Below are 22,361 nucleotides of genomic sequence, written 5' to 3'. Positions count from 1 at the left end.
TAAACTTAACAAAACTCAACAACATGATGCTTCCACACTAAAAGTCACTGTGTTAAAGTTTTAGAAATAAAGCAGCAACACAACATCAGGTTAACTTTATAAAGTTCATTGTCCAATCCACAAACACATACCAAACTATCTGAACCAATGTACAACAATTACAAGTTAATACATCACAACTTGATTTAATATCAGTATTTTACATGTAGAGTATATTTATATATTCATCATCATCACCAACACTAACTGCTGTGATTCACTGTCACAGAGACCTTCAGTGGAGAAATCTTCAGTTCATCTCCAGTTCTAATGAATGGAAACAGTGTGTCAGTGAAAGTGTGTGTGAAGGTGTGTATGTGTGTGTTAGTATCAGGATCAGAGAACGACAGATTTCCTCTGTTCCAGTTCAGATTCACTCTGATCCTCTGGAGCTTCTTCTTCACTGGGAGATAAGTGAAGGGAGATGACGGTGACCATGCTGAGTATTTATCATCATAGAACCATATTGTCCATAATCCAGACTGTACGAATCTCTTCCTCTGAACAGACTCTAACACACCCAGTGTCCATCTTGTATTGTCTCCAAACTCGACATCCCAGCTGTGAGTCCCTGAGTTAAAGCCCTCAGAGCCCAGGACAGAGAAGGAGAAGTCGTCAATCCTCTCTGGATTATCAGGAAGCTGCTGTATCTCTCCTTGTCCTCTCACACTGGTCAGATCTTCAGACAGGATGAGTTCTGGATCAGCAGTGTTTGGATCCAGAATGACAGGAGTGTAGGAGACCATCTCCTTCATGTTGTTCCAGATGTTGAAGGCCAGGTTGCCCAGGTGTTTGGCCTGGTCTATCAGAGCTCCTGAGGGCAGCTGTGGATCATCCAGCAGGGGGCAGCGCTGGACTCTGTCCACTGCAGCCTTGTAGTTGTTCAGGAATGAGACATCTTCAGCTCTCAGCTCCTCCTCTGTGGCTCTGACTGTGTGTGAAAGAGCTGCTATCTCTCTGCTCAGAGCCTCCATCTTCTCCTTCATCATCTGACTCTTCTGCTCCTCTTCCTCCCTCAGAGCAGCCATCCTGGCCTCCTCTTCCTCTTCTAGAAACTGGTGAAGCTTCTTAAACTGCTCCTTAATCTGCCTCTCTGTGTGTTGGGCCTGGTCGTTAATGTGTTCTGCTGTTTGATCAAACTTCACTTTAACTTCTTCGCAAACCTTTAACTTCTCCTTTAAGGGCTTCAGAGTTTCCTCAAGTTCCTTCTTGTGTTGTGGTGCAGCTTCATTGATGGGTTTGAATCTGTGGTTGGTGTGTGTTTCTGAATCTCTGCAGACGAGACACACTGGCTGCTGATGGTCCAAACAGAAGAGTTTGAGTTTCTCAGAGTGCAGACTGCAGAGAGCCTCCTCTGATCTGGAAGCCATTTAGTCTCTGAGTGAAGCTGAAAACACAGCAGACAGAAAGTACAGTCAGTCATGGCTCCCCTCCCTCCTCTACTAACTTCACTGACATTTACTTTCAGTGTGACTCCAGTTTTTAGTCAAACTCACCTTCAGTGTGTGGAGAGTCAGCAGGTTGAAGCAGCAGAGTTCTAGTTTTCCACTTTTCTCTCCTGTAGCTGTACTCACTCAGAGGAAGTTGTTAGTTTGGTCTGAAGGTGAATCTGATGCTCTGTTTTTCAGTCTGTGTGTCTCTTTAGAGACCAACAATAAACTGTTTCCTGGTTTGTCTCAGGTGAGTCAGGTGAGGGGCGGAGCTTTGTCAGATATCTTCTGATAAATGTTGTAGCTTCACAGTAACACAGGGTGTGTTTCAGTCCAAAGTTCAACAATACACCAACCATCAGCTGTAAAGATGAATGATTAACAGGTTTCATGTGATTTAATGTGTACAGTACAGAACATCATGACCTGCATGAAGCTTATAAAATAAACTCTCATTCAGAGAAGAAGTTCTGTTCAGCTGAGATCCAGTAACACAAACATTGAAATTCTGCTCCTGTCAGTGTTTAAACGTATGTCATTGAAGACCTTAAGAAGTCTCTGTTCTATGCTGTAGTCAAAATCCTGACTGAAGACATCAAAACAGTTGTTTAGTACCAACAAGTTGTTCAGTACCAACAAGTTGTTCAGCTGTGGGAAAACTGCTTTTTTGATGATTTTACTTAAAAAGGGAGGTTTGATATGGGCCTACAATTGCTCATTGCTCCTAGTTTCTGCATTGTTCTTTTTTAACAGGGGTTTGATGACGGCAGATTTCAGGGCCTATGGGAGAAGAGATGTGTGGAACACCTGTAGATCTGAGGCCATGTAGTTGGAAAAATAATTGAAAAAACCTGAATTTTCAGATGTCCTCCAGGTTTTTATTATTGATCGGATTAAATTGTGTCATACTACTTGAATTGTTATTAAGTGGACACATGGACAACACATATACCACTTTACAATAAGTCTTTCCTCATAAAGGCTTTGTGAATGGTTTATAATTGACTTGTTAATTATGTAGTAGGACATTCGGTTCACATGAGCCGACCCCTCTCTGGTTGGTTCACAGCACCTTTTCACCCTTCCTGCCATAAAACTGAATCAAGATCTGATAACACAGGTGGACCAGCTTTAGGAAGGCACCAACATTCAGCCCCCCAAAAGTCAGTGCTGGGGTTGGGTAAGAACACTGAGAGACATCATCAAAGGGGAGGTTCTTCTTGGTGCCATTGAGAGACATTTGTGCCGTCTCCACTGAAGAAGTTCCTGGAACTATTTGGGGTGCAGGAACTTTACAGGAACCTTCCTCTCACTCAGCCCTCTCAACCACCGTGTCTCCACCGAGTGGGCCGAATGAGAGGAAGGTTCCTGTAACGTTACCGGGCTCTGGATGCGATGTAATCGTTACGCGACCATTTTGACCGAGGAAAAAGCAACAGAGGAGAGAAGCAGAAGTAAGAAGAAAGAAGACATAAGAAGCAGAAGAAAGAAGACAAGAAGCAGAAGTAAGTCCATTTGTCTTAAGACTCTGCCATATTCTTCTTTTAAAAATGCGATTTCTGTGTTTATTATGTCTACTGGGTTTAAAAATGGCGGCTATTTTTGTCGCCATCTGTAAAAGTTCCCTGTCCTTCGGTTCCTGCGGTGGATACAGGCACCAAAGGCCACGGCCCCGCAAAATTACCTCGAAGTTCCTGCGGTGGAAACGACCCTATTATCGGTACCACAACTCACACACCTCAAAATACTTACGATGTGTAAAAGTGTCGCAAAGTCCTTCCTGACAAATATCTGGACAGCCCTGTTTTGAAGTTTGAAGGTGAAGTTGCATTCCAGGGAGATTATAATGAAGCTGCTTTTCTCTCTTCTTAATTTTTTTTATCGCGATTAATCGCAGAATTCCCATAGTTAATCGCAATTAATGGCGTTTTGAATAGCATGTTTAAAATCCTGTTATTTTCCATTTGAAGGCAGTTTTAAGCCCATAATGTAAAGCATTTCTTACCAGAGTGTCTTAACTGGGAATCAATCACGGCTCTGCTGCGACTCCCACACTCCAAAATGGTCCTTTGGTGGAGCTGAGGCTGGCTTGGCTGCACCTGGGTGTTTAGCGTGGAGGTGCTAACTCAAACTCCACGTACTCCGGTGGTAGTTAAACTCCGTTTGACACAGGTTGCATTTTACTTTTGACTTGTCAACTGAAGCGTCTGGAAGTGTTTTAAAGTTAAACAAGCCGTTCAAAAGTCCAGTAGCTCTCTTACTTTCCATCAGCGCGGTAGGTTTACTGCAGGAGGCCACTTCAAAGCATAGCGCTACAGCTAGAGGAGCCGTCTACGGGGGAGTAGAAGGGACAAAAAGGCTTGACACATTAAAATGAGATTTAAAAAAATTAACTCGTTATGGATTGCATTAATGTAATCGCGGTTAACGCTGACAGCCCTATATTTAACCAATTTCTCAGGTTGATCATGATGTTACAACCTCATCAAGTAAATGAATTAAATAAAGTAAAGATGTATAAATGTATATTGCAAGGCGTAAATGAGTGAGTGAGATACACATTGATTGGTGTCATTACTTTATTTATTGGTAAAGAACTTAACAGCCTTAATTACAACATTTCAATAAGTTTGGTTCATCGTTTAATTCTGTTGGTTTTCATCTGATCCATGAATAACACTGATACAACATCAACTCACATCACATATTCTGTGTTTGTGTTGTATTAAAATGAATGATACGTTATACAAGATGAAATAATCAATGTGAATGATGATGTTGAATGGATTGTGTTAATTGACTAAAGAATTAAATAATCCAGTAAAAAGTTATTCCTCTCATAAAGCAATAAAAATAGGAGGAGAAACTGATTTCCTTCTGTTTGATGGACTTTGAGAGTGTGACGCTTGGCCAGCTCTGACTCTCTGAAGTTTATTGAGCAGTGAACCAAATTTAATCAGTAAACCTGGAACGAGCAGCCGAACCCGGCCAGCTGACCGGACCTGCAGTCTCCGAACCGCTTCAGTCCCGCTGAACTCCGTCAAATCTGAGCTGCCGATGAACCCTCTGTCATTTAATGAGGCTGGTTTTAGATTAAGAGCTAAACTGAATTAAATTTAAAGTATTAATTAAAGTTATTTTCAGCTTCTGTACCATTATAGTAAACTACAAAACCTCCGTCTAATTTCATTATTCACCATCGTCATCCATTCATTACATCACATAGCATGTAATTTGTTTATTCCTTGTTTTATTCATTATTCACTTTTTACTTTTATTGAGTGTTTATCATTGTTAGTTAAACCTCATATAATCATACACAGTCGTGCGTTAATTTGGAGTGGATATAATAATGGTCCCTGATGCTGTAGCATTCATGACTTTAGAAATGTAATGTATTAAAGTTTGATTGATTAACTAAAGTTAATTAATGTATTCTTCTTCCTAATAGGAAGTGTTGATTGATTTAGGTTAATTTAATCTAATTTAATAGTACAATAATTTAACACTAATTACAAAAATCATCATCTCTAACTGCTGTGTTTCACTGTCACAGAGACCTTCAGTGGAGGAATCTTCAGTTTATTCCCAGTGATAATGTATGGAAACAGTGTGTCAGTGAAAGTGTGTGTGAAGGTGTGTATGTGTGTGTTAGTATCAGGATCAGAGAACGACAGATTTCCTCTGTTCCAGTCCAGATTCACTCTGATCCTCTGGAGCATCTTCTTCACTGGGAGAACAGTGGGGGGAGATGATGGTGACCGTGCAAAGTATTTATCATTATTGAACCATATTGTCCATGATCCAGACCGTATGTCTTCCTTCCTCTGAACAGACTCTGATAACACACCCAGTGCCCATTTTTCACTGTCTCCAACCTCGACATCCCAGCTGTGAGTCCCTGAGTTAAAGCCCTCAGAGCCCAGGACAACAGGATAATCATCAAACCTTTCTGGATTATCAGGAAGCTGCTGTTTCTCTCCTCCTCTCACACTGGTCAGATCTTCAGACAGGATGAGGTTTGGATGAGCAGTGTCTGGATCCAGAATGACAGGAGTGTAGGAGACCATCTCCTTCATGTTGTTCCAGATGTTGAAGGCCAGGTTGCCCAGGTGTTTGGCCTGGTCTATCAGAGCTCCTGAGGGCAGCTGTGGATCATCCAGCAGGGGGCAGCGCTGGACTCTTTCCACTGCAGCCTTGTAGTTGTTCAGGAATGAGACGTCTTCAGCTCTCAGCTCCTCCTCTGTGGCTCTGACTGTGTGTGAAAGAGCTGCTATCTCTCTGCTCAGAGCCTCCATCTTCTCCTTCATCATCTGACTCTTCTGCTCCTCTTCCTCCCTCAGAGCAGCCATCCTGGCCTCCTCTTCCTCTTCTAGAAACTGGTGAAGCTTCTTAAACTGCTCCTTAATCTGCCTCTCTGTGTGTTGGGCCTGGACCTTAATGTGTTCTGCTGTTTGATCAAACTTCACTTTAACTTCTTCACAAACCTTTAACTTCTCCTTTAAGGGCTTCAGAGTTTCCTCAAGTTCCTTCTTGTGTTGTGGTGCAGCTTCATTGATGGGTCTGAATCTGTGGTTGGTGTGTTTTTCTGAATCTATGCAGACGAGACACACTGGCTGCTGATGGTCCAGACAGAAGAGTTTGAGTTCCTCAGAGTGCAGACTGCAGAGAGCCTCTGAAGCTCTCTGATCTCTGTCCTGTAAGAAGGACTCACACAGGTTCTTTATCACCAGACTAACAGGTGGATGTTCCTTTGAAGATCTTCTCTTACAAACTGGACACTCATGTGTTGGTTTCTCTGTCCACCAGCTCTTCAGACAGTCTTTACAGAAGCTGTGGCTACATGACAGAACAACAGGATCTCTAAAGACCTCATGACAGACCGGACAGCAGAGATCCTCCTCTGATCTGGAAGCCATTTAGTCTCTGAGTGAAGCTGAAAACACAGCAGACAGAAAGTACAGTCAGTCATGGCTTCCCTCCCTCCTCTACTAACTTCACTGACATTTACTTTCAGTGTGACTCCAGTTTTTAGTCAAACTCACCTTCAGTGTGTGGAGAGTCAGCAGGTTGAAGCAGCAGAGTTCTAGTTTTCCACTTTTCTCTCCTGTAGCTGTACTCACTCAGAGGAAGTTGTTAGTTTGGTCTGAAGGTGAATCTGATGCTCTGTTTTTCAGTCTGTGTGTCTCTTTAGAGACCAACAATAAACTGTTTCCTGGTTTGTCTCAGGTGAGTCAGGTGAGGGGCGGAGCGTTGTCAGATCTCTTCTGATAAATGTTGTAGCTTCACAGTAACACAGGGTGTGTTTCATTCCAAAGTTCAACAATACACCAACCATCAGCTGTAAAGATGAATGATTAACAGGTTTCATGTGATTTAATGTGTACAGTACAGAACATTATGACCTGCATGAAGCTTATAAAATAAACTCTCATTCAGAGGAGAAGTTCTGTTCAGCTGAGATCCAGTAACACAAACATTGAAATTCTTCTCCTTGCAGTGTTTAAACGTCATTGAAGACCTTAAGAAGTCTCTGTTCTATGCTGTAGTCAAAATCCTGACTGAAGACATCAAAACAGTTGTTTAGTACCAAAAAGTTGTTCAGCTGTTGGAAAACTGCTTTTTTGATGATTTTACTTAAAAAGGGAGGTTTGATATGGGCCTACAATTGCTCATTGCTCCTAGTTTCTGCATTGTTCTTTTTTAACAGGGGTTTGATGACGGCAGATTTCAGGGCCTGTGGGAGAAGAGATGTGTGGAACACCTGTAGATCTGAGGCCATGTAGTTGGAAACATAATTGAAAAAACCTGAATTTTCAGATATCCTCCAGGTTTTTATCATTGATCGGATCAAATTGTGTCATAATACTTGAATTGATATTAAGTGGACACATGGACAACACATATACCACTTTACAATAAGTCTTTCCTCATAAAGGCTTTGTGAATGGTTTATAATTGACTTGTTAATTATGTAGTAGGACATCCGGTTCACATGAGCCGACCCCTCTCTGGCTGGTTCACAGCACCTTTTCACCCTTCCTGCCATAAAACTGAATCAAGATCTGATAACACAGGTGGACCAGCTTTAGGAAGGCACCAACATTCAGCCCCCCAAAAGTCAGTGCTGGGGTTGGGTAAGAACACTGAGAGACATCATCAAAGGGGAGGGTCTTCTTGGTGCCATTGAGAGACATTAGGGCCGCTTCCATTGAAGAAGTTCCTGGAACTATTTGGGGTGCAGGAACTTTACAGGAACCTTCCTCTCACTCGGCCCTCTCAACCACCGTGTCTCCACTGAGTGGGCCGAATGAGAGGAAGGTTCCTGTAAAGTTACCGGGCTTTGGATGAGATGTAATCGTTACGCGACTATTTTGACCGAGGACAAAGCAACAGAGAAGAGAAGCAGAAGAAAGAAGACATAAGAAGCAGAAGTAAGTCCGTTTGTCCTAAGACTCTGCCATATTCTTCTCTTAAAAATGCGATTTCTGTGTTTATTATGTCTACTGGGTTTAAAAATGCCGGCTATTTTTGTCGCTTTCTGTAAAAGTTCCCTGTCCTTCGGTTCCTGCGGTGGAGACACGCACCAACGGCCACGCCCCCTGCAAAATTACCCCCAAGTTCCTGCGGTGGAAACGGCCCTAGTATCGGTACCACAACTCACACACCTCAAAATACTTACGATGTGTAAAAGTGTCACAAAGTCCTTTCTGACAAATATCTGGACAGCCCCGTTTTGAAGTTTGAAGGTGAAGTTGCATTCCAGGGAGATTATAATGAAGCTGTATTTCTGACTCTATCATTAAAAAAAAAAAAAAGTATTTAACTAGGGTTGTCAAACGATTAAGTTTTTCAATCGCGATTAATCGCAGAATTTCCATAGTTAATCGCGATTAATGGCATTTTGAATTGCGTGTTTAAAATCCTGTTATTTTCCATTTGAAGGCAGTTTTAAGCCCATAATGTAAAGCATTTCTTACCAGAGTGTCTTAACTGGGAATCAATCACGGCTCTGCTGCGACTCCCACACTCCAAAATGGTCCTTTGGTGGAGCTGAGGCTGGCTTGGCTGCACCTGGGTGTTTAGCGTGGAGGTGCTAACTCAAACTCCACGTACTCCGGTGGTAGTTAAACTCCGTTTGACACAGGTTGCATTTTACTTTTGACTTGTCAACTGAAGCGTCTGGAAGTGTTTTAAAGTTAAACAAGCCGTTCAAAAGTCCAGTAGCTCTCTTACTTTCCATCAGCGCGGTAGGTTTACTGCAGGAGGCCACTTCAAAGCATAGCGCTACAGCTAGAGGAGCCGTCTACGGGGGAGTAAAAAAAAATTAACACATTATGGATTGCATTAATGTAATCGCGGTTAACGCTGACAGCCCTATATTTAACCAATTTCTCAGGTTGATCATGATGTTACAACCTCATCAAGTAAATTAATTAAATAAAGTAAAGATGTATAAATGTATGTTGCAAGACGTAAATGAGTGAGTGAGATAAACATTGATTGGTGTCATTACTTTATTTATTGGTAAAGAACTTAACAGACTTAATTACAACATTTCAATAAGTTTGGTTCATCGTTTGATTCTGTTGGTTTTCATCTGATCCATGAATAACACTGATACAACATCAACTCACATCACATATTCTGTGTTTGTGTTGTATTAAAATGAATGATATGTTATACAAGATGAAATAATCAATGTGAATGATGATGTTGAATGGATTGTGTTAATTGACTAAAGAATTAAATAATCCAGTAAAAAGTTATTCCTCTCATAAAGCAATAAAAATAGGAGGAGAAACTGATTTCCTTCTGTTTGACGGACTTTGAGAGTGTGACGCTTGGCCAGCTCTGACTCTCTGAAGTTTATTGAGCAATGAACCAAATTTAATCAGTAAACCTAGAACAAGCAGCCGAACCCGGCCAGCTGACCGGACCTGCAGCCTCTGAACCGCTTCAGTCCCGCTGAACTCCGTCAAATCTGAGCTGCCGATGAACCCTCTGTCATTTAATGGGGCTGATTTTAGATTAAGAGCTAAACTGAATTAAATTTAAAGTATTAATTAAAGTTATTTTCAGCTTCTGTACCATTATAGTAAACTACAAAACCTCCGTCTAATTTCATTATTCACCATCGTCATCCATTCATTACATCACATAGCATGTAATTTGTTTATTCCTTGTTTTATTCATTATTCACTTTTTACTTTTATTGAGTGTTTATCATTGTTAGTTAAACCTCATATAATCATACAGTCGTGCGTTACTTTGGAGTGGATATAATAATGGTCCCTGATGCTGTAGCATTCATGACTTTAGAAATGTAATGTATTAAAGTTTGATTGATTAACTAAAGTTAATTAATGTATTCTTCTTCCTAATAGGAAGTGGTGATTGATTTAGGTTAATTTAATCTAATTTAATAGTACAGTAATTTAACACTAATTACAAAAACCATCATCTCTAACTGTTGTGATTCAGTGTCACAGAGACCTTCAGTGGAGAAATCTTCAGTTTATTCCCAGTGATAATATATGGAAACAGTGTGTCAGTGAAAGTGTGTGTGAAGGTGTGTATGTGTGTGTTAGTATCAGGATCAGAGAACGACAGATTTCCTCTGTTCCAGTCCAGATTCACTCTGATCCTCTGGAACTTCTTCTTCACTGAGAGAACAGTAAGAAGAGCTGGTGGTGATCCTGCTGAGTATTTATCATTATAGAAACCTATTCTCCATAATCCAGACTTCATGATTCCCTTCCTCTGAACAGACTCTGATAACACACCCAGTATCCAGTGTTTATTGTCTCCAACCTCGACATCCCAGCTGTGAGTCCCTGAGTTAAAGCCCTCAGAGCCCAGGACAGAGAAATAATAATCAGTCCTCTCTGGATTATCAGGAAGCTGTCTCCTTTCTCCTCCTCTCACACTGGTCAGATCTTCAGACAGGATGAGTCTTGGACCAGCAGTGTTTGGATCCAGAATGACAGGAGTGTAGGAGACCATCTCCTTCATGTTGTTCCAGATGTTGAAGGCCAGGTTGCCCAGGTGTTTGGCCTGGTCTATCAGAGCTCCTGAGGGCAGCTGTGGATCATCCAGCAGGGGGCAGCACTGGACTCTTTCCACTGCAGCCTTGTAGTTGTTCAGGAATGAGACGTCTTCAGCTCTCAGCTCCTCCTCTGAGGCTCTGACTGTGTGTGAAAGAGCTGCTATCTCTCTGCTCAGAGCCTCCATCTTCTCCTTCATCATCTGACTCTTCTGCTCCTCTTCCTCCCTCAGAGCAGCCATCCTGGCCTCCTCTTCCTCTTCTAGAAACTGGTGAAGCTTCTTAAACTGCTCCTTAATCTGCCTCTCTGTGTGTTGGGCCTGGACCTTAATGTGTTTTGCTGTTTGATCAAACTTCACTTTAACTTCTTCACAAACCTTTAACTTCTTCTTTAAGGGCTTCAGAGTTTCCTCAAGTTCCTTCTTGTGTTGTCGTGCAGCTTCATCGATGGGTCTGAATCTGTGGTTGGTGTGTTTTTCTGAATCTCTGCAGACGAGACACACTGGCTGCTGATGGTCCAGACAGAAGAGTTTGAGTTTCTCAGAGTGCAGACTGCAGAGAGCCTCTGAAGCTCTCTGATCTCTGTCCTGTAACAAGGACTCACACAGGTTCCTTAACACCAGACTAACAGGTGGATCAGTCCTTGAAGATCTTCTCTTACAAACTGGACACTCCTGTGTTGGTTTCTCTCTCCACCAGCTCTTCAGACAGTCTTTACAGAAGCTGTGGCTACATGACAGAACAACAGGATCTCTAAAGACCTCATGGCAGACCGGACAGCAGAGATCCTCCTCTGATCTGGAAGCCATTTAGTCTCTGAGTGAAGCTGAAAACACAGCAGACAGAAAGTACAGTCAGTCATGGCTCTCCTCCCTCCTCTACTAACTTCACTGATGTAAAGGGATTTTTTTTCATCTTGCAGTGAAACATCTGGCTGATTCAAAAGACACAGAGGGTCTGAATGGAATGCCTTTATCTGGTCGAAGTGGCACCTCAACCAGATGTGGATTCACATCAACCAATACCCAATATACGTCTGCTCTGAGACATACATACTAAGGAAAAGGTGTAAATTCTCAGGATTTACATCTCAAGTTAACTTTCCACCCGGAGTAAAAAGTCAATTACGGCCTCGCTGCTAATCTCTTTGGAGATTGTGAGCGACATGTTAAATCCATCATGTCATCTTTGAAGCAAAACATGAACATTTGTTGCTCAAAAACATTCCTTTACCTTCACTCCAAATGAACTCTTATTTCTGCCCCTAATGCAACGGACAATCAAATACCTCTTTGAATAAGTAATAAGCCATTTGATACCTGTAATAATGTGTTTTAACTCATTACATTTATTTGATGTCTGTTTTAACTCTGTGATTTTATATTAACGGAGCCATGCTTAAGACTATCATCCTCTGTAAGTACAGACAGTGTTAAAAAGTCCGACAGGAATTCAGAAAACTTTATATCGTTAAGTTTATTAAACCTGCTAAGGTAAACACGGTATAATCTTATTTGGGAAGATCAGAAGGCCGTTAATAACTATCTCTCAAATATTATATGTGTTCCAATTGATTGTAAACTTGTGACCTAAGAACATTTATAATAAGATGTCAATTCATGTCTGTTACGGCTGTACTAAAATGAAGGGTGCATTTTTGTTTAACTCGTACAAATGTGACAGCAGTGATGAGACATTAAAGAATTAGGTTTTACCTTTTTAATTTAAAATAGACAATTAGTTCAACTTTCATCCTCTTTTTCCTCCCTCTCTCTGTGGGGAGGAGATCACACACACAAGGGCGTGCCCCTCTCCGCCTTTCAGAACAAAACGTGCAAGCGTTCAAACTCTCCTCTGAGTTTTATCAGAGTTTCTATTATTAGAGTTTTATATAGTGAGAAGTTCGGAGTTTTGAGAGTTATCCAGATTTTAAGTAAAGCTTATATCAGTATTATCGTGCATTTATCAATTTGCTTTGTTTTAAGTCAGTCAGTTATATTCAGTTAACTTTTTGTTACTTTTTACTCCATCCTCGTTTTAGTCTTTTTGATTTTTCTAAGTAGACTTATTTTTATCTTATTATATTTTTCTTACCCAGACTACAAATCTCAGTTTAATCCCGTGATTCAAAGACTCATCATTTTAAAGATCCTTTCCCTTGATAATTCAAGCTGAATTCAAGAGACCCGTTTTGATTCTTTTTAATCAAATCAGTTACGTTGATTAGCTTCGACTTTGCTGGCCAGCCTTAATCGAAGTTATTAGACGATAACTGAGTCAGATACCGCTCCTCTTCACCGCCTGAGTGCAACACCTCCAGAAGAAGCTTCGGAACCGGCAGCTCCGAGGGCCAGCTGGACCGAGCCATACTGCAGCCAAACCAGGGAAGCCTGAGCTGAAGTCTAACGAGAGACCACCCGCTACTCTTCGCCGAACAGGCCTCCTATCAGTGCTGACGATCCAAAATCTTCTGCAAAGTAGGGTGAAATTATATCTAATTACCAGGCTGGTGACCAGGACTGACTACCCATATTCCACTTTGGCATAATTTTAGTACCAATAGAATAACCTAAATATTACCTAGACGTTTAGACCTCTCATTTATCACTGCTGTGACATGAGTAGAGCCTGCTATTAACTTTCTTTTGTGAATATTTAACCTCTATAGTGCTCATGACATAATCTTGATTGTTCATTGATTCATATGCTTAAATAAATAGTCTGTTAGTATTATTGACAAACTGTGTGCGTGTGCAAGTTATTTCTGGTGTGAATACATTTTCGACGCCTAGAATTCATGAACTTTAAGATATTTGACTGATTCAGTAAATTGACTTTAATGTTCAGTAAAAAGTTCATATATGCAGTAAAACAGAGAAGGCTGAACAAAATAAGCTTAAACTAATGTTCTAGTTTCTGGTGAAGTATAACAGGACTTCTCATTTAAAGCACAGAGAGAACAAACAGTAAGGGTGGGAATTGAGAATCGGTTCCAGTTGGTTCAATCCATCGACATCATTTGCCTTTATGCTTAACGATTCTCTTATCGATGCCTTTCTTTCACGTGTCTTGCAAAATCAGCAGCGTGAGCGACACCATGGCGGAGAGACAGAAGCGGTTCAAAGTGTGGCTTAATTTCACTAAGAAGGATGCTAACAGCTCTTCAGAGAGAAAGTGGAGGTCCCTCAGGTCGCGTGCACTACCCCTCCCCCTGCGCTCCTCCGGTTGCTGTTACAAGCAGGTAGCTCTGCAGGCTGTATGATGGCTGAAGGAGGCGAACCCCCCGAACGCCCCCCCTCTCTAAACGGACCAAGTCGGCTGTATTTATACTTTGGCTACCGTAAAAAGACAGACGGCCGCGTCTTTGAGGAAGAAGGTTGTTTTTTCCCCACTAAAAATAATTAATTTATGTCGTGACTTGAGTTGCAGGTTTAGTCTCAGTTAAAGGACTGCACTTATATTTTTATTTTTTATTTAGAAAGAATTCAGTTATTTTTTTAATTATTTATTTTAAATACATATACTGTAAGAGATCTAGGATCCAGATATCCAGATTTATATTTGTTTTAACATTTACACTTTCATTTATTCTAACACATTGTCAGTCACTTCTCAAGCATAATAACTCAATAAAATGTGTGTTGTTGACGCTGAAAACCTGTAAGGCCTACTTTTTCCACACAGAAAATCCACAGGAATCGATAATGGGATTGATATCAATAAAATCTTATCAATTCCAAACCCTAACAAACACACAGCTGCTGCAGTACCACCTGAACTCACACACAGTATATATACATGCAGGTGTATAAACAGCTGATTCATGTAGCTGCAGGACTCACCGTGTGTCGCTGTGTGAGCGGTCCGAGCAGAGCTGCTGTCTCTCAACTTTAAACTGAACACCTCTTCCTCACTCAGCAGCCAATCAGCAACCAGCTTTCAAGAACAAACCCCGATCACTGCGATGTGATTGGACGAGAGGAACCTCCAGAGAGAGGAAACCGATTTAATGATGATGTCACAGAGTTGAGACAAACGATTCAAACACAAAACTGTCTGATTCCAGTCAGATTACACATTTAACAATGTATTAATGATATATTGATGATATATTAACAATATATGACGAGTTAACGATGAGTCATTTAGTCTCTGAGTGGAGCTGAAAACCACATGCTAGACGTTAAAACAGGAAGTCAGTTGTGGTTCCCTCCCTGCTGTACAAAGTTTCTTCACTTACTTTAACTTTGGTGTTTTTTCAGTCAGCAGCAGGTTGAAGTTGAATTATTTCACTGCTTCAGGACTTCAGTGCTCCCTGCTGTAACTGTCCTCCCTCAGGTTAAGTCCCACCGTCTGTCTGCCTCCTTTCAGTCACAGCCGAACACTGACTTCCTGTTTCCTGTTTCCTCTCAGATATAGTGTAAGAGGTGGAGCTTTTTAGAGAAACACACTAGTTTCATAATGATGATGTCAGTGAAACTGAGCATATGTACGCCTATAGACAGACTATAAAATAAAAACACGGAAGCTCCGCTGTTGAACAGGACGTGCACTCCTTTATTACTCTTAGTCACTTCTCCTTTTTCGTCACTTCCAGCACACAAAAACATACACACTTCCTCTCCACCCCTCCAAAATAAACCCCCCACATATATACTGTAAATACTAAACTGGAAGAAACATAAATTGACTCTAAACTGTCTGTCCAGAAATACTCAGTACAAAAAAATATGTTACATCAGCATAACTTTCATGAGAAGAGAACATGAAGCTCTGTCAGTGGGAGAGAATAAATACTCTTGCTGGACAGACATACATCCGGAGGGAGGGACCAGACAAAGGGTAGCTCAAAAGGCCTCCATGATGGGTAAAAGATATGATCTTTCGTATCCCCTGCCCGGATGTGGGTCACCGGGGACCGGCCGGGCACAGCCCGAAGAGGTGACATGGGGCCCCCTTCCCGTGGGCTCACCACCCGTAGGAGGGGCCAAAGGGGTCGGGTGCAGTGCGAGCTGGGCAGCAGTCGAAGGCGGGGACCTTGGTGGTCCGACCCTCGGCTGCAGAAGCTAGCTCTAGGGACGTGGCCTACAATTGCTCATTGCGCTTAGTTTCTGCATTGTTCTTTTTTAACAGGGGTTTGATGACGGCAGATTTCAGGGCCTGTGAGATAAGAGATGTGTGGAAAACCTGTAGATCTGAGGCCATGTAGTTGGAAACATAATTGAAAAAACCTGAATTTTCAGATGTCTTATAAAGTCCTCCAGGTTTTTATCATTGATCGGATCAAATTGTGTCATACTACTTGAATTGTTATTAAGTGGACACATGGACAACACATATACCACTTTACAATAAGTCTTTCCTCATAAAGGCTTTGTGAATGGTTTATAATTGACTTGTTAATTATGTAGCAGGACATTCGGTTCACATGAGCCGACCCCTCTCTGTTTGGTTCACAGCACCTTTTCACCCTTCCTGCCATAAAACTGAATCAAGATCTTATAACACAGGTGGACCAGCTTTAGGAAGGCACCAACATTCAGCCCCCCAAAAGTCAGTGCTGCGGTTGGATAAGAACACAGAGACATCATCAAAGGGGAGGTTCTTCTTTGTGCCATCGAGAGACATTCATGCCGTCTCCAATAAAGAAATTCCTGGAACTATTTGGGTTGCAGGAACTTTACAGGAACCTTCCTCTCACTCGGCCCTCTCAACCACCGTGTCTCCACTGAGAGGGCCGATTGAGAGGAAGGTTCCCGTAAAGTTACCGGGCTCTGGATGTGATGTAATCGTTACGCGACCATTTTGACCGAGGACAAAGCAACAGAGGAGAGAAGCAGAAGAAAGAAGAAGAAAGAAGACAGAAGAAGCAGAAGAAAGAAGACAAGAAGCAGAAGTAAGTCCATTTGTCTTAAGTCTCTGCCATATTCTTCTCTTAAAAATGCGATTCCTGTGTTTATTATGTCTACTGGGTTTAAAAATGCCGGCTATTTTTGTCGCCATCTGTAAAAGTTCCCTGTCCTTCGGTTCCTGCGGTGGAGACACGCACCAACGGCCACGGCCCCGCAAAATTACCTCCAAAGTTCCTGCGGTGGAAACAGCCCTAGTATCGGTACCACAACTCACACACCTCAAAATACTTATGATGTGTAAAAGTGTCACAAAGTCCTTTCTGACAAATATCTGGACAGCCGTGTTTTGAAGTTTGAAGGTGAAGTTGCATTCCAAGGAGATTATAATGAAGCTGTATTTCTGACTCTATCATTAAAAAAAAAAAAAGTATTTAACTAGGGTTGTCAAACGATTAAGTTTTTCAATCGCGATTAATCGCAGAATTTCCATAGTTAATCGCGATTAATGGCATTTTGAATTGCGTGTTTAAAATCCTGTTATTTTCCATTTGAAGGCAGTTTTAAGCCCATAATGTAAAGCATTTCTTACCAGAGTGTCTTAACTGGGAATCAATCACGGCTCTGCTGCGACTCCCACACTCCAAAATGGTCCTTTGGTGGAGCTGAGGCTGGCTTGGCTGCACCTGGGTGTTTAGCGTGGAGGTGCTAACTCAAACTCCACGTACTCCGGTGGTAGTTAAACTCCGTTTGACACAGGTTGCATTTTACTTTTGACTTGTCAACTGAAGCGTCTGGAAGTGTTTTAAAGTTAAACAAGCCGTTCAAAAGTCCAGTAGCTCTCTTACTTTCCATCAGCGCGGTAGGTTTACTGCAGGAGGCCACTTCAAAGCATAGCGCTACAGCTAGAGGAGCCGTCTACGGGGGAGGAGAAGGGACAAAAAGACTTGACACATTAAAATGAGATTAAAAAAAATTAACACGTTATGGATTGCATTAATGTAATCGCGGTTAACGCTGACAGCCCTATATTTAACCAATTTCTCAGGTTAATCATGATGTTACAACCTCATCAAGTAAATGAATTAAATAAAGTAAAGATGTATAAATGTATGTTGCAAGAAGTAAATGAGTGAGTGAGATACACATTGATTGGTGTCATTACTTTATTTATTGGTAAAGAACTTAACAGCCTTAATTACAACATTTCAATAAGTTTGGTTCATCGTTTAATTCTGTTGGTTTTCATCTGATCCATGAATAACACTGATACAACATCAACTCACATCACATATTCTGTGTTTGTGTTGCATTAAAATGAATGATACGTTATACAAGATGAAATAGTCAATGTGAATGATGATGTTGAATGGATTGTGTTAATTGACTAAAGAATTAAATAATCCAGTAAAAAGTTATTCCTCTCATAAAGCAATAAAAATAGGAGGAGAAACTGATTTCATTCTGTTTGATGGACTTTGAGAGTGTGACGCTTGGCCAGCTCTGACTCTCTGAAGTTTATCGAGCAATGAACCAAATTTAATCAGTAAACCTGGAACGAGCAGCCGAACCCGGCCAGCTGACCGGACCTGCAGCCTCCGAACCGCTTCAGTCCCGCTGAACTCCGTCAAATCTGAGCTGCCGATGAACCCTCTGTCATTTAATGGGGTTGGTTTTAGATTAAGAGCTAAACTGAATTAAATTTGAAGTATTAATTAAAGTTATTTTCAGCTTCCGTACCGTTACAGTAAACTACAAAACCTCTAATTTCATCATTCACCATCATCGTCCATTCATTACATCACATAGCATGTAATTTGTTTATTCTTTGTTTTATTCATTATTCACTTTTTACTTTTATTGAGTGTTTATCATTGTTAGTTAAACCTCATATAATCATACAGTCGTGCGTTACTTTGGAGTGGATATAATAATGGTCCCTTATGCTGTAGCATTCATGACTTTAGAAATGTAATGTATTAAAGTTTGATTGATTGACTAAAGTTAATTAATTGATTCTTCTTCCTAATAGGAAGTGGTGATTGATTTAGGTTAATTTAATCTAATTTAATAGTACAGTAATTTAACACTAATTACAAAAAAACATCATCTCTAACTGCTGTGATTCACTGTCACAGAGACCTTCAGTGGAGAAATCTTCAGTTTATTCCCAGTGTCAATGAATGGAAACAGTGTGTCAGTGAAAGTGTGTGTGAAGGTGTGTATGTGTGTGTTAGTATCAGGATCAGAGAACGACAGATTTCCTCTGTTCCAGTCCAGATTCACTCTGATCCTCTGGAGCTTCTTCTTCACTGAGAGATCAGTGGAGGGAGCTGATGGTGAATGTGCTGAGTATTCATCATCATAGAAATGTATTGTCCATAATCCAGACTGTATGTCTCTCTTCCTCTGACCAGACTCTGATAACACACCCACTGACCAGACTTCACTGTCTCCAACCTCGACATCCCAGCTGTGAGTCCCTGAGTTAAAACCCTCAGAGCCCAGGACAGAGATGTAATAATAAATCCTCTCTGGATTATCAGGAAGCTGCTGTATCTCTCCTCCTCCTCCTGATCCTCTCACACTGGTCAGATCTTCAGACAGGATGAGGTTTGGATGAGCAGTGTTTGGATCCGGAATGACAGGAGTGTAGGAGACCATCTCCTTCATGTTGTTCCAGATGTTGAAGGCCAGGTTGCCCAGGTGTTTGGCCTGGTCTATCAGAGCTCCTGAGGGCAGCTGTGGATCATCCAGCAGGGTGCAGCGCTGGACTCTGTCCACTGCAGCCTTGTAGTTGTTCAGGAATGAGACGTCTTCAGCTCTCAGCTCCTCTTCTGTGGCTCTGACTGTGTGTGAAAGAGCTGCTATCTCTCTGCTCAGAGCCTCCATCTTCTCCTTCATCATCTGACTCTTCTGCTCCTCTTCCTCCCTCAGAGCAGCCATCCTGGCCTCCTCTTCCTCTTCTAGAAACTGGTGAAGCTTCTTAAACTGCTCCTTAATCTGCCTCTCTGTGTGTTGGGCCTGGACCTTAATGTGTTTTGCTGTTTGATCAAACTTCACTTTAACTTCTTCACAAACCTTTAACTTCTCCTTTAAGGGCTTCAGAGTTTCCTCAAGTTCCTTCTTGTGTTGTCGTGCAGCTTCATCGATGGGTCTGAATCTGTGGTTGGTGTGTTTTTCTGAATCTCTGCAGACGAGACACACTGGCTGCTGATGGTCCAGACAGAAGAGTTTGAGTTTCTCAGAGTGCAGACTGCAGAGAGCCTCTGAAGCTCTCTGATCTCTGTCCTGTAAGAAGGACTCACACAGGTTCTTTAACACCAGGTTACGAGGTGGATTTTCCTTTGAAGATCTTCTCTTACAAACTGGACACTCATGTGTTGGTTTCTGTCTCCACCAGCTCTTCAGACAGTCTTTACAGAAGCTGTGGCTACATGACAGAACAACAGGATCTCTAAAGACCTCATGACAGACCGGACAACAGAGATCCTCCTCTGATCTGGAAGCCATTTAGTCTCTGAGTGAAGCTGAAAACACAGCAGACAGAAAGTACAGTCAGTCATGGCTCCCCTCCCTCCTCTACTAACTTACTGATGTAAAGGGATTTTTTTTTTCATCTTGTAGTGAAACATCTGGCTGATTCAAAGGACACAGAGGGTCTGAATGGAATGCCCTTATCTGGTCGAAGTGGCACCTCAAGGCTGAAACGTAAACGTCAATTCATGTCTGTTACACCTGTACTAAAATGAAGGATGCATTTTTGTTTAACTCGTACAAATGTGACAGCAGTGATGAGACATTAAAAAATTAGGTTTTACCTTTTTAATTTAAAATAGACAATTAGTTCAACTTTCACCCCCTTTTTCCTCCCTCTCTCTGTGGGGAGGAGATCACACACACAAGGGCGTGCCCCTCTACGCCTTTCGGAAACAAAACGCGCAAGCGCTCAAACTCTCCTCTGAGTTTTATCAGAGTTTTTATTATTAGAGTTTTATATAGTGAGAAGTTCGGAGTTTTCACAGTTATCCAGATTTTTAGTAGTGCTTATATCAGTATTATCGTGCATTTATTAGTTTGCCTTTGTTTCAAGTCAGTCAGTTATATTCAGTTAACTTTTTGTTACTTTTAACTCTATCCTCGTTTTAGTCTTTTTGAAGTCGACTTATTTTTATCTTATTATATTTTTTCTTACCCAGACTACAAATCTCAGTTTAATACCGTGATTCAAAGACTCATCATCTTAAAGATCCTTTCTCTTGATAATTCAAGCTGAATTCAAGAGACCCGTTTTGATTCTTTTTAATCAAATCAGTTACGTTGATTAGCTTCGACTTTGCTGGCCAGCCTTAATCGAAGTTATTAGATGATAACTGAGTCAGATACCGCTCCTCTTCACTGCCTGAGTACAACCCTCCAAAAGAAGCTTCAGAACCGGCAGCTCCGAGGGCCAGCTGGACCGAGCCATACTGCAGCCAAACCGGGGAAGCCGAACAGGCCTCCTATCAGTGCTGACGATCCAAAATCTTCTGCAAAGTAGGGTGAAATTATATCTAATTACCAGGCTGGTGACCAGGGCTGACTACCCAAATTCCACTTTGGCATAATTTTAGTACCAATTGAATAATCTAAATATTACCTAGACATTTAGACCACTCATTTATCACTGCTGTGACATGAGTAGAGCCTGCTATTAACCTTCTTTTGTGAATATTTAACCTCTATAGTGCTCATGACATAATCTTGATTGTTCATTGATTCATATGCTTAAATAAATAGTCTGTTAGTATTATTGACAAACTGTGTGCGTGTACAAGTTATTTCTGGTGTGAATACATTTTCGGTTCCCTGACGCCTAGAATTCATGAACTTTAAGATATTTGACTGATTCAATAAATTGACTTTAATTAAGTCTATTAAATTGAGTTATGGTATTTAATTGTGTCTAGTTAAATAATCATAATTTCTGGATCTTGCGTCCGGTGGTGCCCCCGATAACAAGTGTTTATTCAAATTTCGCTACAATCTTCATTTCCCCCCCAAAAAAATAATCATCAATATATTGATGATAATGACTGCTTATTGTACAGGTGAATGTGTTTAGACAACCCAGTCTCACAGAAAAACCTATCACAGCTACGTTGGTCCACAGTGTAAAAAGGAGCCATCTCACAATTTGGGCTAACAAGTGATTTGAGATACCACATGGACTGTAACAGGAGTTAGAGAACTAAAACATTTATCAGGACAAGCATAGCTGCACAGAAAAGACATATTTTGTCTAAGATCATTGATTGTGTGAAATTCTTTGAGCCTAGTAAGAGCACACACACACACACACACACACACACACACTCACTCACACTCAAATTCATATATTCTTACATAATGTACAGTCAAGCCCGAAATTATTCATACCCCTTTTGGACATGCCACTTTTTGTTCAAATGTAAATAAAAGCTGACTGAAATATTTTTTTTACCACAATGATGCCTTTTGTACATCGTCTTTTTATCTTCTTGGAGACGCCTGTGTCATTTCCGGTCAAAAAACAACTTGCTGGTTGAATAAAAGTAACTTTAAGTCAAAATTTGCCAGGGGTATGAATAATTTCGGGCTTGACTGTATGTATTATTGTTTGCATTCAGTAAAAAAGTTCAAATGTGCAGTAATAATATAATAATAGATCATCTCAACTCAACAAGGTGCTTCACACAGTACAATATTAACACAATAACATAACAAAAACACAGTAAACATGATAATGAAGCATAAATAGATGAACAACAGGCCTGGGGGTGGGGCTCGATGGCGAGCGCCTGGTGGCCAGGCACAGCCCGAAGAGGGGACACGGGGCCCCCTTCCCGCAGACTCACCCTGCAGAAGCTAGCTCTCAGGACATGGAACGTCACCTCTCTGGTGGGGAAGGAGCCTGAGCTGGTGCACGAGGTTGAGAAGTTCCGGCTAGATATAGATATAGACTTCTGTGCTCGTCAC

The 22,361-nt window shown here is 41.3% G+C and overlaps 3 protein-coding genes and 1 long non-coding RNA gene across 4 annotated transcripts in view; all 4 read right to left on the bottom strand.

Moving 5' to 3' along the window:
• LOC128355690 (uncharacterized) overlaps window positions 1-14,907 on the bottom strand; it is an 80,884-nt gene extending 65,977 nt beyond the window's left edge. The window contains exons 1-2 of the long non-coding RNA XR_008321139.1: window positions 14,756-14,907; window positions 14,358-14,500 (exon numbers count right to left, since the gene is read on the bottom strand). This is a non-coding gene — a long non-coding RNA (uncharacterized LOC128355690). The remainder of the gene's footprint in view (window positions 1-14,357; window positions 14,501-14,755) is intronic.
• LOC128355677 (nuclear factor 7, brain-like) lies at window positions 5,000-6,409 on the bottom strand. The gene has a single exon (XM_053316002.1). The coding sequence runs from the start codon at window positions 6,386-6,388 to the stop codon at window positions 5,000-5,002; it is 1,389 nt and encodes a 462-aa protein (XP_053171977.1). The 5' UTR covers window positions 6,389-6,409.
• On the bottom strand, window positions 9,936-11,324 carry LOC128355653 (E3 ubiquitin-protein ligase TRIM39-like). The gene has a single exon (XM_053315977.1). The coding sequence runs from the start codon at window positions 11,322-11,324 to the stop codon at window positions 9,936-9,938; it is 1,389 nt and encodes a 462-aa protein (XP_053171952.1).
• Window positions 14,908-18,280: 3,373 nt separating the features above from the next.
• LOC128355672 (nuclear factor 7, brain-like) lies at window positions 18,281-19,898 on the bottom strand. The gene has a single exon (XM_053315996.1). The coding sequence runs from the start codon at window positions 19,875-19,877 to the stop codon at window positions 18,477-18,479; it is 1,401 nt and encodes a 466-aa protein (XP_053171971.1). The 5' UTR covers window positions 19,878-19,898; the 3' UTR covers window positions 18,281-18,476.
• Between the last annotated feature and the right edge of the window lie 2,463 nt (window positions 19,899-22,361).

This window comes from Scomber japonicus, chromosome 3 (assembly GCF_027409825.1).
Source record: "Scomber japonicus isolate fScoJap1 chromosome 3, fScoJap1.pri, whole genome shotgun sequence".
Lineage (NCBI taxonomy): Eukaryota > Metazoa > Chordata > Actinopteri > Scombriformes > Scombridae > Scomber > Scomber japonicus.
Note: the sequence above shows the minus strand (reverse complement) of the source record. Positions and strands in the feature narration are given on the sequence as shown.

Coding starts and splice junctions, on each gene's coding strand:
- LOC128355653 (XM_053315977.1), bottom strand. CDS start 11,324: ATGGCTTCCAGATCAGAGGAGGATCTCTGCTGTCCGGTCTGCCATGAG.
- LOC128355672 (XM_053315996.1), bottom strand. CDS start 19,877: ATGGCTTCCAGATCAGAGGAGGATCTCTGTTGTCCGGTCTGTCATGAG.
- LOC128355677 (XM_053316002.1), bottom strand. CDS start 6,388: ATGGCTTCCAGATCAGAGGAGGATCTCTGCTGTCCGGTCTGTCATGAG.